The 15,142-nt window shown below is 43.1% G+C and overlaps 1 protein-coding gene across 1 annotated transcript in view; it reads right to left on the reverse strand.

The window, feature by feature from the left end:
* Positions 1 to 4,232: 4,232 nt before the first annotated feature.
* nmur1a (neuromedin U receptor 1a) overlaps positions 4,233 to 15,142 on the reverse strand; it is a 37,293-nt gene continuing 26,383 nt past the window's right edge. Inside the window, exon 3 of the mRNA XM_014149840.2 lies at positions 4,233 to 5,804. Within this exon, the coding sequence (XP_014005315.1) occupies positions 5,443 to 5,804 (362 nt within the window). The 3' untranslated portion in view covers positions 4,233 to 5,442. The remainder of the gene's footprint in view (positions 5,805 to 15,142) is intronic.

A 15,142-nucleotide genomic window follows, 5' to 3' on the forward strand; every position in this document is an offset into this window, starting at 1 on the left:
GTACTTTTTGTATTTAGGTGCAGAAGCTATACAATACTTTTCAGCTAATATTTTATAAGAGGAAACAGGTGCTCAAGCAGTAGAATATTTTATGTGCCGGTACTCGGCTCCGGTGAGCTCCTGCCCAAGTCAAGCATTTTTTATTTTATTTTTTTATTCACCCATTGTTTTCCAATGTACAATATTCTTCTCTTGCAGCTTTATACAGTAGTGGCACTACAGCACAAATCTCCGCCCCACTGGAGAGTAGTTTCCCCCCTGGAAACTATTCTGCACTGAAACAATCACACAGGTATACATTTACAAGAAGAAGAAGCAAAGAGCTAGAGCCATGCAGTTGCATTCAGTCAAAATCTCCACAGTGAGAGTCTGTACAAGATTGTTGATCAGTCTGTACCCACTGTTGACCAGATGGTCATTCTCCTTTGGTTTGTGAAATGTGAAAATGTACACCCCCATCCCAAATCAGATAGTGTGGTTAGAGGGATGAATCAGTTTGTTAGACTGTACATGCAAGCAGGCAGTTACAGCTATGTTTTGTCAGAGCAGCGAAATGGTCGTTACTGTGGCTGACACACGTGTTGTCGCTCGGGCGATGATGGATGGGAACGTGAGGTGGTACGACAGCTCCTTGCACAAGGACTGACAGATTTACACATTCCTGGCTCACACACCATCTCCAAGTGTAGATGGAAATTAGCAGCTGCTGGGATTACAGTTCAATGAGGCCAACCTCGATAAAAGGTTTGTTTGGTGAAATTGCGTTCAGAAGATTTTATGTTTTCCCCACAGGACTTCAGTGCACATCTTCAGAAGGCCAGTTTTTTTCACAGCTCTGTTGAAGCACACATTCGGCAGTGTACACTCTCAGAAAATCAATCCCCGTTTCAAGGATGATAATAAAAAATAAATCTTGTAATTTGCTATCCTGTACATCTTAACTGTAAAAATGTATACATTCAGGGGCGGCAGGTAGCCTAGTGGTTAGAGCCTTTGGACTAGTAACTGAAAGATTGCAAGATTGAATCCCCGTGCTGACAAGATAAAAATGTGTCATTCTGCACCTGAACAAGGCAGTTAACCCACTGTTCCTATGCCGTCATTGTAAATAAGAAATTGTTCTTAACTAACTTGCCTAGGTAAATAAATACATAACTTTAGTGGAGTAGTCTACTCCTTAATTTAAATGTTGATTGTTTAGTAACAAAAACAACACGTGTGCAACTATGGTGCAAAACAGACACCATTGGCTTAGATTGTTGACAACTTGTAAACTATATTTTGTCTCCAATATTTAAGTTGCACAATGAGCACTTGTTGTCTCTGAAATACACTGTTACAGTTGTTGGTAAGCTAGCTAGCAAATTTTTGCAACGTTAGCATAGAAGTGACATCAGTGCAAAACAACTCAAAACAAGACATGATATCAAGAACACGATAAAACTAGCTGAAACGAGCTACCTACGAGTCCCCACTTTCTTGTCATCTGGCCGTCCAGAATCACAACAACACACTGACTTGACTGGAAAGAAGCTTATTATTCATCTGAAGCTTAAACTCTTAAAGGGATACTTCAGGATTTTAGCAATGAAGCCCTTTATCTATTTCCCCAGAGTCATGAACTCGTAGATACCTCTTTTTTTATATATCTCTGCGTGCAGTTTGAAGGAAATTGCTAACTAGCATTAGCGCAACTGCTAACTTGCGTTGGAGCAATGACTGGAAGTCTATGGTAACTGCTAGCTTGCTGTATCATAGACTTCCTGTCATTGTGCTAACGCTAGTTATCATTGGCTCGCAAAGCTGCCTCTAACTTCCTTCATACTGGATGCAGAGACATAAAACTTGTATCTATGAGTTCATCTGACTCTGGGAAGTAGATAAAGGACTTCCTTAACAAAATACCTTTAAGTGTTATGACTTGGAATTAATAGTTTCAGATAAAGGCAAAACAAAGTCATAAGACTAAGTCACTCTGGATAAGAGTGTCTGCTTTAATGTCCAAAATGTAAAGGCCCAAATAATTAAATAAATGATGGTACAAAAAGTACCAGTGATTTTGGAATTAGCACGAGGTCCTTTATTTCATGAAGCCAAATACCCTCGGCTGTAAAGATTAACTTTCCCCATTCACATTATGTCACTGCTCTTACTTCCTAATGATTCTCCATTATTTTGGTGGTTCCCGACAGTGTCTCTTTTTCATCTGTCTAGACCAGTGGTATTTAGATCCGAGCATGTGGAGCACTGCTGGTTTTCTGTTCTACCGGATAATTATGAACAGTTCCGGCTCTCACAAGCCAAGGCTCGTGCAAGGCTACAGTGAGGGAAAAAAGTATTTGATCCCCTGCTGATTTTGTACGTTTTCCCAGTGACAAAGAAATGATCAGTCTATAATTTTAACGGTAGGTTTATTTGAACAGTGAGAGACAGAATAACAACAAAAAAATCCAGAAAAACGCATGTCAAAAATGTTATAAATTGATTTGCATTTTAATGAGGGAAATAAGTATTTGACACCCTCTCAATCAGAAAGATTTCTGGCTCCCAGGTGTGTTTTATACAGGTGTGTTTTATTAGGAGCACTCTCTTAAAGGAAGTGCTCCTAATCTCAGCTTGTTATCTGTATAAAAGACACCTGTTGTCATAGAGGTCGTTGAATGGAGACCAAGGCGCAGCGTGTATATTGCTCATACTTTTACTTTAATGAATACACTTTCAACAACAAAACAACAAACGACCGAGAACAGTCCCGTCAGGTACACAAGACTAAACGGAAACAACCACCCACAAACCCCCATGAAAAACAGGCTGCCAAAGTATGGCTTCCAATCAGAGACAACGATAGACAGCTGCCTCTGATTGGAAACCATATCTGGCCACAACATAGAAAATGACAACATAGAATGAAACTCTAGACAACCCACATAGAAAACCCGAAACACAGACAAAACACCCCCCTGTCACGCCCTGACCAATCTACTAGGGAAAAATGACCTCATACCAGGGTCAGAACGTGACACCTGTCCACAGAAGCAATCAATCAGATTCCAAACTCTCCACCATGGCCAAGACCAAAAATCTCTCCAAGGATGTCAGGGACAAGATTGTAGATCTACACAAGGCTGGAATGGGCTACAAGACCATCACCAAGCAGCTTAGTGAGAAGGTGACAACAGTTAGTGCGATTATTCGCAAATGGAAGAAACACAAAAGAACTGTCAATCTCCCTCGGCCTGGGGCTCCATGCAAGATCTCACCTTGTAGAGTTGCAATGATCATGAGAACGGTGAGGAATCAGCCCAGAACTACACGGGAGGATCTTGTCAATGATCTCAATGCAGCTGGGACCATAGTCACCAAGAAAACAATTGGTAACACACTACGCCGTGAAGGACTGAAATCCTGCAGCGCCCGCAAGGTCCCCCTGTTCAAGAAAGCACATATACATGCCCGTCTGAAGTTTGCCAATGAACATCTGAATGATTCAGAGGACAACTGGGTGAAGGTGTTGTGGTCTTTGGAGCTCTTTGGCATCTACTCAACTCGCCGTATTTGGAGGAGGAGGAATGCTGCCTATGACCCCAAGAACACCATCCCCACCGACAAACATGGAGGTGGAAACATTAAGCTTTGGTGGTGTTTTTTTGCTAAGGGGACAGGACAACTTCACCGCATCAAAGGGACGATGGACGGGGCCATGTACCGTCAAATCTTGGGTGAGAACCTCCTTCCCTCAGCCAGGGCATTGAAAATGGGTCGTGGATGGGTATTCCAGCATGACACTGACCCAAAACACACAGCCAAGGCAACAAAGGAGTGGCTCAAGAAGAAGCATATTAAGGTCCTGGAGTGGCCTAGCCAGTCTCCAGACCTTAATCCCATAGAAAATCTGTGGAGGGAGCTGAAGGTTCGAGTTGCCAAACATCAGCCTCAAAACCTTAATGACTTGGAGAAGATCTGCAAAGAGGAGTGGGACAAAATCCCTGCTGAGATGTGTGCAAACCTGGTGGCCAACTACAAGAAACATCTGACCTCTGTGATTGCTAACAAGGGTTTTGCCACCAAGTACTAAGTCATGTTTTGCAGAGGGGTCAAATACTTATTTCCCTCATTAAAATGCAAATCAATTTATAACATTTTTGACATGCGTTTTTCTGGATTTTTTGTTGTTATTCTGTCTCTCACTGTTCAAATAAACCTACCATTAAAATGATAGACTGATCATTTCTTTGTCAGTGGGCAAATGTACAAAATCAGCAGGGGATCAAATACTTTTTTCCCCTCACTGTATATACTCTTACTTACTAATAATTAATTGCACCCACCTGGTGTCCCAGGTCTAAATCAGTCCTTGATTAGAGATTCAGATTAAAATGTTCCTGGTGTTTTTACATTTTTTATGAATACATCGACTTGTTAAATATGTGTTTACAAACTGTGAATCTATACATTGTTTTTGTACATAGTGACGCTCATGATTGTACATTTTACATTAGTGAAACAGATCATCAGAGATCATTCACCAGATTGTTGATGGAGACATACAGTGTCTGGGAATTTAGAAGCTACTTTTTCAAAATGCCAATCTGCAGCAGGATTCCTCTGTTAATAATGTGACAAACTCTCTTGAAGGGAGGCGCCAAGTTCATTAGCAATATCCAACCCATGCATTGACATACGCTTCTGAAAATATGCAGTTGATGGTGCAACTACATCTATAACATTTTTTTTTACTGTGCTTCAGTACAGGTTAACTTTTTTAATACCCAGATAAGTATTATTATGCTCAGAAAGCAGTTGTAGATGTTACATTTCACTTTAAGGTCTACACCTGTTGTATTAGACGCATGCGACAAATGACATTTGATTTGAAGCTGCTCATCTCAAGTTCTATTTAGTACGTACTGCAAATCCTTTGCACCATTGTTAAACCACTCAGTGATTTGAGAACTATATACACACGTTGGACATCATCTTTGGAGGAGCTTTGACAGGGCACCTCTGCCTGTTTTCAATCTGAGCTGTAAGGAAAATCAGCTTTTAGTCATCTCTTGAGACTGGATGTTCAAAAGTTTGTGCTGTTGAACATGAACTGCTAAACAGGAGTGCAAAAGCAGTGATGCAGAATCTGCCAGGTCTTCTAGATGAGAATTATCGATTTGTCTGTACCTCCTGAGATATGTTTCTATTTTTTTTTATACATAGAATTGCTCAAATAATACGTCAAAGCATCAGGTTTGAATTTGTTTTGTTTTCTTGTGTTTAGGGAGTTTAGTGACAGGAGAATTCTACTCTGGTTTGGTGACCAAAGCAATAACATAGATTGGATAAGCACATCCTTAGATCCTTAAAATCCCTTATAACATCTCAATCATCCCAGAACCATCATCCTCTGATCAGATTAATGTATTAAGCTCCCTCCTCTCCTAGGAAGTCCTTTCAAGGAAAGGTGGTCTCATGCTCCTTTTCTTCGTGTAGGCCAGCAATGCCATTAATGGGCGTGGCCTCACTGAGAATGCTGCGGAGTGTTACCCGGGTAACACTGAGTGACTGCTTCCTGGGCACCGGGTGCCGTGGCCGATGACACATCACTTCCTTGAACATCTCTCGGAAGCGGGTGGACATGAGGTTGTAGAGGATCGGGTTGACGGCCGAGCTGAGGTAGAAGAAGACGCCAGAGACGATGTGGACGTACTTGTACACCTCCAGCTGGATGCTGGTCCACTCGTCGATGAAGCTCCACATGAGTCTGTCGGTGTGGAATGGAGCCCAACAGATTCCAAAAACCACCACCAGAACAACTGGAGGGAGGGAGGGAGAGAGAGAGTCTTATTATTTTCATATTGTATTGACATCAAAATACATTTTAGATTTTAGATTCTTCAAAGTAGCCACCCTTTGTCTACATGACAGCTTTGCACACTCTTGCCATTATCTAAACCAACTTCATGAGGTAATCACCTGGAATGCATTTCAATTAGCAGGTGTGCCTTGTTAAAAGTTAATTTGTGGAATTTCATTCCTTCTAAATGCTTTTCAGCCGAATCAGTTGTGTTGTGACAAGGTAGGGGTGGTATACAGAAGATAGCTCTATTTGGTAAAAGACCAAGTCCATATTATGGCAAGAACAGCTCAAAGAAGCAAAGAAAAATGACAGTCAATCATTACTTCAAGACATGAAGGTCAGCTAATCTGGAAAATGTTAAGAACTTTGAAAGTTTCTTCAAGTGCAGTCGCAAAAACCATCAAGTGCTATGATGAAACTGGCTCTCATGAGGACCGCCACAGGAAAGGAAGACCCAGAGTTACCTCTGCTGCAGAGGATGAGTTCATTAGAGTTACCAGCCTCAGAAATTGCAGCCCAAATAAATGCATCACAGTTCAAATAACAGACACATCTCAACATCAACTGTTTAGAAAATACTTTGTGAACCAGGCCTTCATGGTCAAATTGCTGCAAAGAAACCACTGCTAAAGGACACCAATAAGAAGAAGAGACTTGCTTGGACCAAGAAACCCAAGCAACGGACATTAGACTGGTGGAAATCTTTCCTTTGGTCTGATGAGTCCAAATTTGAGAATTTTTTGTTCCAACCGCCGTGTCTTTGTGAGACGCAGAGTAGGTTAACGGATGATGAGGTGTGATGGTGCTTTGCTGATGACACTGTTGGTGATTTATTTAGAATTCAAGGCACACTTAACCAGCATGGCTACCACAGCATTCTGCAGCAATACGCCATCCTATCTTGCTAGCGCTTTGTGGGTCTATCATAAGATTACTGCAACTCACTGTTGGCGGGGCTCCCTGCCTGCGCCATTAAACCCCTACAACTCATCCAGAACGCCACAGCCCGTCTGGTGTTCAACCTTCCCAAGTTCTCTCACGTCACCCCGCTCCTCCGCACACTCCACTGGCTTCCAGTTGAAGCTCGCATCTGCTACAAGACCATGGTGCTTGCCTACGGAGCTGTGAGGGGAACGGCACCTCCGTACCTTCAGGCTCTGATCAGGCCCTACACCCAAACAAGGGCACTGCGTTCATCCACCTCTAGCCTGCTGGCCCCCCTACCTCTGCTGAAGCACAGTTCCCGCTCAGCCCAGTCAAAACTGTTCGCTGCTCTGGCACCCCAATGGTGGAACAAGCTCTCTCACAACGCCAGGACAGCGGAGTCAATCACCAAATGTTGACATTTTAGTCATTTAGCAGACACTCTTATCCAGAGCGACTTACAGTAGTGAATGCATACATTTCATGCATTTAAAAAATAATAATATATATATTTTTTTTGTTTGTTTTTGTAATGGCCCCCTGTGGGAATCAAACCCACAACCCTGGCGTTGCACACACCATGCTGGCGTTGCAAACACCATGCTCTACCAACTGAGCCACAAAGACCACCTTCCGGAGACACCTGAAACCGCACCTCTTTAAGGAATACCTGGGATAGGATTAATTAATCCTTCTAACCCCCTCCCCCCCCAAAAAGATATAGATGTACTATTGTAAAGTGGTTGTTCCACTGGATATCATAAGGTGAATGCACCAATTTGTAAGTCGCTCTGGATAAGAGCGTCTGCTAAATCACGTAAATGTAAATGTAAATGTAAATGTATAAGGGCTATTTGACCAAGAAGGAGAGGGATGGAGTGCTGCATCAGATGACCTGGCTTCCACAATCACCCGTCTTCAACCCAGTTGAGATGGTTTGGGATGAGTTGGCCCGCAGAGTGAAGGAAAAGCAGCCAACAAGTGCTCAGCATATGTGGAAACTCCTTCAATGCTGCTGGAAAAGCATTCCTCATGATCCTGGTTGAGAGAATGCCAAGAGTGTGCAAAGCTGTCATCAAATCAAATCAAATTTATTTATATAGCCCTTCGTACATCAGCTGATATCTCAAAGTGCTGTACAGAAACCCAGCCTAAAACCCCAAACAGCAAGCAATGCATGTGAAAGAAGCACGGTGGCTAGGAAAAACTCCCTAGGAAAAAATCCCTAGAAAGGCCAAAACCTAGGAAGAAACCTAGAGAGGAACCAGGCTATGAGGGGTGGCCAGTCCTCTTCTGGCTGTGCCGGGTGGATATTATAACAGAACATGGTCAAGATATTAAAATGTTCATAAATGACCAGCATGGTCAAATAATAATAATCATAGTAGTTGTCGAGGGTGCAACAAGTCAGCAACTCAAGAGTAAGTGTCAGTTGGCTTTTTCATAGCCGATCTTTGAGAGTATCTCTACCGCTCCTGCTGTCTCTAGAGAGTTGAGAACAGCAGGTCGGGGACAGGTAGCACGTCCGGTGAACAGGTCAGGGTTCCATAGCCGCAGGCAGAACAGTTGAAACTGGAGCAGCAGCACGGCCAGGTGGACTGGGGACAGCAAGGAGTCATCATGCCAGGTAGTCCTGAGGCATGGTCCTAGGGCTCAGGTCCTCCGAGAGAAAGAAAGAAAGAAAGAAAGAGAGAAAGAAAGAGAATTAGAGAGAGCATATTTAAATTCACACAGGACACCGGATAAGACAAGAGAAATACTCCAGATGTAACAGACTGACCCTAGCCCCCCAACACATAAACTACTGCAGCATAAATACTGGAGGCTGAGACAGGAGGGATCAGAAGACACTGTGGCCCCATCCGATGATACCCGCGGACAGGGCAAAGTGTGGCTACTTTGAAGAATCTAAAATCTAAAATATATTTTGATTTGTTTAACACTTATTTGGTTACTACATGATTCCATATGTGTTATTTCATAGTTTTGATGTCTTCACTATTATTCTACAATGTAGAAATAAAACCCTTGAAGGAGTAGGTGTGTCCAAACTTTTGACTGGTACTCTATGTGAACAGAGAAGTATTTTTTAAACTCAGGTTATTCTATTATTGACTGTACCTCAGTGTAATTTATGGTCTTAGTAAAAACAGAGTGTCTCAGGGATTATTTGTGAGAAGATCCACTCTTAATGAATTTATGCATTAAATACCAAGTTGGGAGTCTGGGTGAAGCCTTGAAGTACACCGCTAAATTATAACTATCTATCCGAGGCAGACTTACACCCAAAGACCTCCGAGCTAAATAAGAGGGATAGGCTATATCACGAGTGATAGAGTGAGATAATAACAAACACTCTTAGAAATAAAGGTTTAGTGTTCTTAAAGGGGTATAACCGCTTGTCTCTGGGCTGTAAGGTCATTGTACCCCAGTTCCTTCTTACATACTATATGCACTCAGTGGCTAGTTTATTAGGTACACCTCCCTGTTCACGAAAAGGGTTCACTCCTACAGACAGTGAGTCACGTGACTGTAGCTTGCTATATAAAGCAGGCAGACAGGCATTGATGCATTCAGTTACTGTTCGATTGAATGTTAGAATGGGCAAAATGAGTGACACTAAGCGACTTTGAGCATGGTATTATCATTGCGCGACGGTTCCAGTGTTTCAGTATATCTGTTGTGGGGGGGGTATGTGACTTGCTCAAAGGCACAATAGCAGGCAATGGCATCTAGGATTTGTTAACAGCAACTCTTCGGTTTGCATGCTGACTTCGTACCAGATTTTTCCCGTCAGACCCGGGATTCGAACTGGGGAAAGGGGATACCTAGTCAGTTGCACAACTGAATGCATTCAACCGAAATGTGTCTTCCACATTTAACTCAACCCCTATGAATAAGGTGAAGGTGGCAATTGTTGTTGGGGGTTAACTGCTCAATGGTAGAACAGCTCAGGGATTTGAACCAGCAACATTTTGGTTACTTGCCCAATGCTCTTGGCTACCTGCCGCCAAATAATGCCCATTCATCGACGAGATACTATTCCTGTACTCTCTATGTGGCTGTAGTATTGTATGTGTAAGACAGGGGTGTAAAACTCAATTCCTGTAGGACCAAGTGTCTGCTGGGTTTTTACTCCTCCCTTGTGATTGATTGGTCAATTAAGGTAATTGATTAGTTAGGAACTGTCATATATACAGCTGTGTCTAACCGCAGGCACCATTACGACACTGTTGGCCTAAAACAAGTGATTTGAAAGCGTAGTGTAAATTCACCTGATAGCTTCAGGTTTCTGATAGAAGAGTTATCATTTCATATTTTGAAATATAAGGTTGTCTAACTATACAAATACTTTTTGAGATCAATCGACACTATCCAAAGAGTTTTGATCAAATTGAACAACTCCTGTTTAATTTAGTCCCCAGTGATGTACTGAGCCATACGCACTACCCTCTGTAGTGCCTTGCGATTAGAGGCCGAGCAATTGCCGTACCAGGCAGTGATGCAACCAGTCAGGACGCTCTCGATGTTGCAGCTGTAGAACCTTTTGAGGATCTGAGGACCCATGCAAAATCTTTTTAGTTTCCTGAGGGTGAATAGGCTTTGTTGTGCCCTCTTCACGACTGTCTTGGTGTGTTTGGACCATTCTAGTTTGTTGGTGATGTGGACACCAAGGAACTTGAAGCTCTCAACCTGCTCCACTACAGCCCCGTCGATGAGAATGGGTGCATGCATGGTCCTCCTTTTCCTGTAGTCCACAATCATCTCCTTTGTCTTGGTTACGTTGAGGGATACGTTGTTATTCTGGCACCACCCAGCCAGGTCTCTGACCTCCTCCCTATAGGCTGTCTCGTCGTTGTCGGTGATCAGGCCTACGCTGTTGTGTCGTCTGCAAACGTAATGATGGTGTTGGAGTCATGCCTGGCCATGCAGTCGTGGGTGAATAGGGAGTAAAGGAGGGGACTGGGCATGCACCATTGAAGGGCTCCAGTGTTGAGGATCAGCGTGGCAGATGTGTTGCTACCTACCCTCACCAACTGGGGGCGGCCCATCAGGAAGTCCAGGATCGAGTTGCAGAGGGAGTTGTTTAGTCCCAGGATCCTTAGCTTAGTGGTGAGCTTTGAGGGTACTATGGTGTTGACTGCTGAGCTGCAGTCAATGAATAGCATTCTCACGTAGGTGTTCCTTTTGTCCAGCTGGGAAAGTGCAGTGTGGAATGCAATAGAGATTGCATCATCTGTGGATCTGTTTGGGCGGTATGCAAATTGGAGTGGGTCTAGTGTTTCTGGGATAATGGTGTTGATGTGAGCCATTACCAGCCTTTCAAGGCACTTCATGGCTACGGATGTGAGTGCTACGGGTCTGTAGTCATTTTAAGCAGGTTGCCTTCGTGTTCTTGGGCACAGGGACTATGGTGGTCTGCTTGAAACATGTTGGTATTACAGACTCAATCAGGTACATGTTGAAAATGTCAGTGAAGACACCTGCCAGTTGGTCAGCACATGCCCGGAGCACACGTCCTGGTAATCTGTCTGGCCCCGCGGCCTTGTGAATGTTGACTTGTTTAACCTGTTGGGGATAGGGGGCAGCATTTACACGGCCGGATAAAAAACGTACCTGATTTAATCTGGTTACTACTCCTGCCCAGTAACTAGAATATGCATATAATTATTGGCTTTGGATAGAAAACACCCTAAAGTTTCTAAAACTGTTTGAATGGTGTCTGTGAGTATAACAGAACTCATATGGCAGGCAAAAACCTGAGAAGATTCCATACAGGAAGTGACCTGTCTGACAAGTTCTTGTTCATCTTGGCTCTTTTTATTGAAGACTGAGGATCTTTGCTGTAACGTGACACTTCCTACGGCTCCCATAGGCTCTCAGAACCCGGGAAAAAGCTGAATGATATCGAGGCTGCCTCTGGCTGAAACACATTATCGCCTTTGGTAAGTGGCCGATCAGAGGACAATGGGCTTAGGCGCGTGCACGAGTCGACCCCATGCTTTATTTTCTTTCGTCTTTTTACCTAAACGCAGATTCCCGATCGGAATATTATCGCTTTTTTACGAGAAAAATGGCATAAAAATTGATTTTAAACAGCGGTTGACATGGTTCGAAGTACGGTAATGGAATATTTAGACATTTTTTGTCACGAAATGCGTCGTGCGCGTAACCCTTATCCCTTTCGGATAGTGTCTTGAATGCACGAACAAAACGCCGCTATTTGGATATAACTATGGATTATTTGGGACCAAACCAACATTTGTTATTGAAGTAGAAGTCCTGGGAGTGCATTCTGACGAAGAACACCAAAGGTAATAACATTTTTCTTATAGTAAATCTGACTTTGGTGAGTGCTAAACTTGCTGGGTGTCTAAATAGCTAGCCCTGTGATGGGTGTCTGATTATTTCTGGCTGGGTACTCTGCTGACATAATCTAATGTTTTGCTTTCGTTGTAAAGCCTTTTTGAAATCGGACAGTGTGGTTAGATTAACGAGAGTCTTGTCTTTAAAAGGGTGTAAAATAGTCATATGTTTGAGAAATTGAAGTAATAGCATTTCTAAGGTATTTCAATAACGCGCCACAGGATTCCACTGGCTGTTACGTAGGTGGGACGATTTCGTCCCTGCCGACCCTAGAGAGGTTAAAGGTCTTACGTCGGCTACGGAGAGCGTGATCAGACAGTCGTCCGGAACAGCTGATGCTCTCATGCATGCCTCAGTGTTGCTTGCCTCAAAGCGAGCCTAGAAGTGATTTAGTTCGTCTGGAGGGCTCGTGTCACTGGGCAGCTCGCGTTTGTGCTTCCCTTTTGTAGTCTGTAATAGTTTGCAGGCCCTACCACATCCGACGAGCGTCGGAACCGGTTTAATACGATTCAATCTTAGTCCTGTATTGGCGCTTTGCCTGTTTGATGGTTCGTCGGAGGGCATAGCAGTATTTCTTGTAAGCTTCAGGGTTAGAGTCCCGCAACTTGAAGGCGGCAGCTCTACCCTTTAACTCAGTGCGAATGTTGCCTGTAATCCATGGTTTCTGGTTGGGGTCTGAACGTACAGCCACTGTGGGGATGATGTCCTCGATGCACTTATTGATAAAGCCAGTTACTGATGTGTACTCTGCAATGCCATCAGAACAATCTCAGAACATATTCCAGTCTGTGCTAGCAAAACAGTCCTGTAGTTTAGCATCTGCTTCATCTGACAACTTTTTTGTAGACCGAGTCACTGGTGCTTCCTGCTTTAATTTTTGCTTGTAAGCAGGAATCAAGAGGATAGAATTATGGTCAGATTTGCAACATGGAGGGCGAAGGAGAGCTTTATACGCGTCTCTGTGTGTGGAGTAAAGGTGATCTACATTTCTTTTCCCTCTGGTTGCACATTTAACTTTTTATGGATAGGGGGCAGTATTTTCACGGCCGGATAAAAACGTACCCGATTTAATCTGATTATTACTCCTGCCCAGAAACTAGAATATGCATATAATTATTAGCTTTGGATAGAAAACACTCCAACGTTTCTAAAACTGTTTGAATGGTGTCTGTGAGTATAACAGAACTCATTTGGCAGGCAAAACCCTGAGACATTTTCTGACAGGAAGTGGATACCTGATGTGTTGAATTACCTTTAAGCCAATGCCATTGAAACACACAGGGGCTGATTAATGTTTTGGCACTTCCTATTGCTTCCACTAGATGTCACCAGCCTTTACAAAGTGTTTTGAATCTTCTACTATGAGATCTGACCGAACAAGAGCCTTGGAACGGTGATGGCCGATTAGACTCTGGCGCGCGAGGTCATGTTGGGTACCCTCGTTCCAAAACGTTTTAAAAGAGAATGCATTCGTCCACCTTGAATATTATTCATGTTCTGGTTAAAAAAGGCACTAATGATTTATGCTATACAACGTTTGACATGTTTGAACGAACGTAAATATATTTTTTCCCCTCGTTCATGAAGTGAAGTCCGGCGGGCTTAGATCATGTGCTAACAACACAGAGCTTTTTGGACATAAATGATGAGCTTTTTTGAACAAAACTACATTCGTTATGGACCTGGGATTCCTGGAAGTGACATCTGATGAAGAGAATCAAAGGTAATGGATTATTTACATAGTATTTTCGATTTTAGATCTCTCCAACATGGCTGTTTGTCTGTATCGCAAAGCGTATTTTTCTGGGCGCAGTGCTCAGATTATTGCAAAGTGTGATTTCCCAGTAAGGTTATTTTTAAATCTGGCAAGTCGATTGCGTTCAAGAGATGTAAATCTATAATTCTTTAAATGACAATATAATATTTTACCAATGTTTTCTAATTTTAATTATTTAATTTGTGGTGTTGACTTAACTGCCGGTTATTGAAGGGAAACGATTTCTTGAACATCAACACCATAGTAAAATGCTGTTTTTGGATATAAATATGAACTTGATAGAACTAAAAATGCATGCATTGTCTAACATAATGTCCTAGGAGTGTCATCTGATGGAGATTGTAAAAGGTTAGTGCATCATTTTAGCTGGTTTTATGGTTTTGGTGACGCCTGTCTTTGAATTGACAAAACATTACACACAGCTATTGTCAATGTACTCTCCTAACATAATCTAACTTTATGCATTCGCCGTGAAACCTTTTTGAAATCGGACAACGTGGTTAGATTAAGGAGATGTTTATCTTTCAAAGGGTGTAAGATAGTTGTATGTTTGAAAAATTTGAATTTTGACATTTATTTGGTTTCAAATTTGCCGCTCTTGAAATGCACCTGCTGTTGATAGGGTGCACCACGGGTGGCACGCTAGCGTCCCACATAGCCCCAAGAGGTTAACATCCTTATCATTTATCGCCCTCCAGGTTCCCTTGGAGAGTTCATCAATGAGCTTGACGCCTTGATAAGTTCCTTTCCTGAGGATGGCTCACCTCTCACAGTTCTAGGTGACTTTAAACTCCCCACGTCTACCTTTGACTCATTCCTCTCTGCCTCCTTCTTTCCACTCCTCTCCTCTTTTGACCTCACCCTCTCACCTTCCCCCCCTACTCACAAGGCAGGCAATACGCTTGACCTCATCTTTACTAGATGCTGTTCTTCCACTAATCTCATTGCAACTCCCCTCCAAGTCTCCGACCACTACCTTGTATCCTTTTCCCTCTCGCTCTCATCCAACACTTCTCACTCTGCCCCTACTCGGATGGTATTGCGCCGTCCCAACCTTCGCTCTCTCTCTCCCGCTACTCTCTCCTCTTCCATCCTATCATCTCTTCCCTCTGCTCAAACCTTCTCCAACCTATCTCCTGATTCTGCCTCCTCAACCCTCCTCTCCTCCCTCTCTGCATCCTTTGATTTCCTCTGTCCCCTATCCTCCAGGCCGGCTCGGTCCTCCC

Source organism: Salmo salar, chromosome ssa16 (genome assembly GCF_905237065.1).
Source record: "Salmo salar chromosome ssa16, Ssal_v3.1, whole genome shotgun sequence".
NCBI lineage: Eukaryota > Metazoa > Chordata > Actinopteri > Salmoniformes > Salmonidae > Salmo > Salmo salar.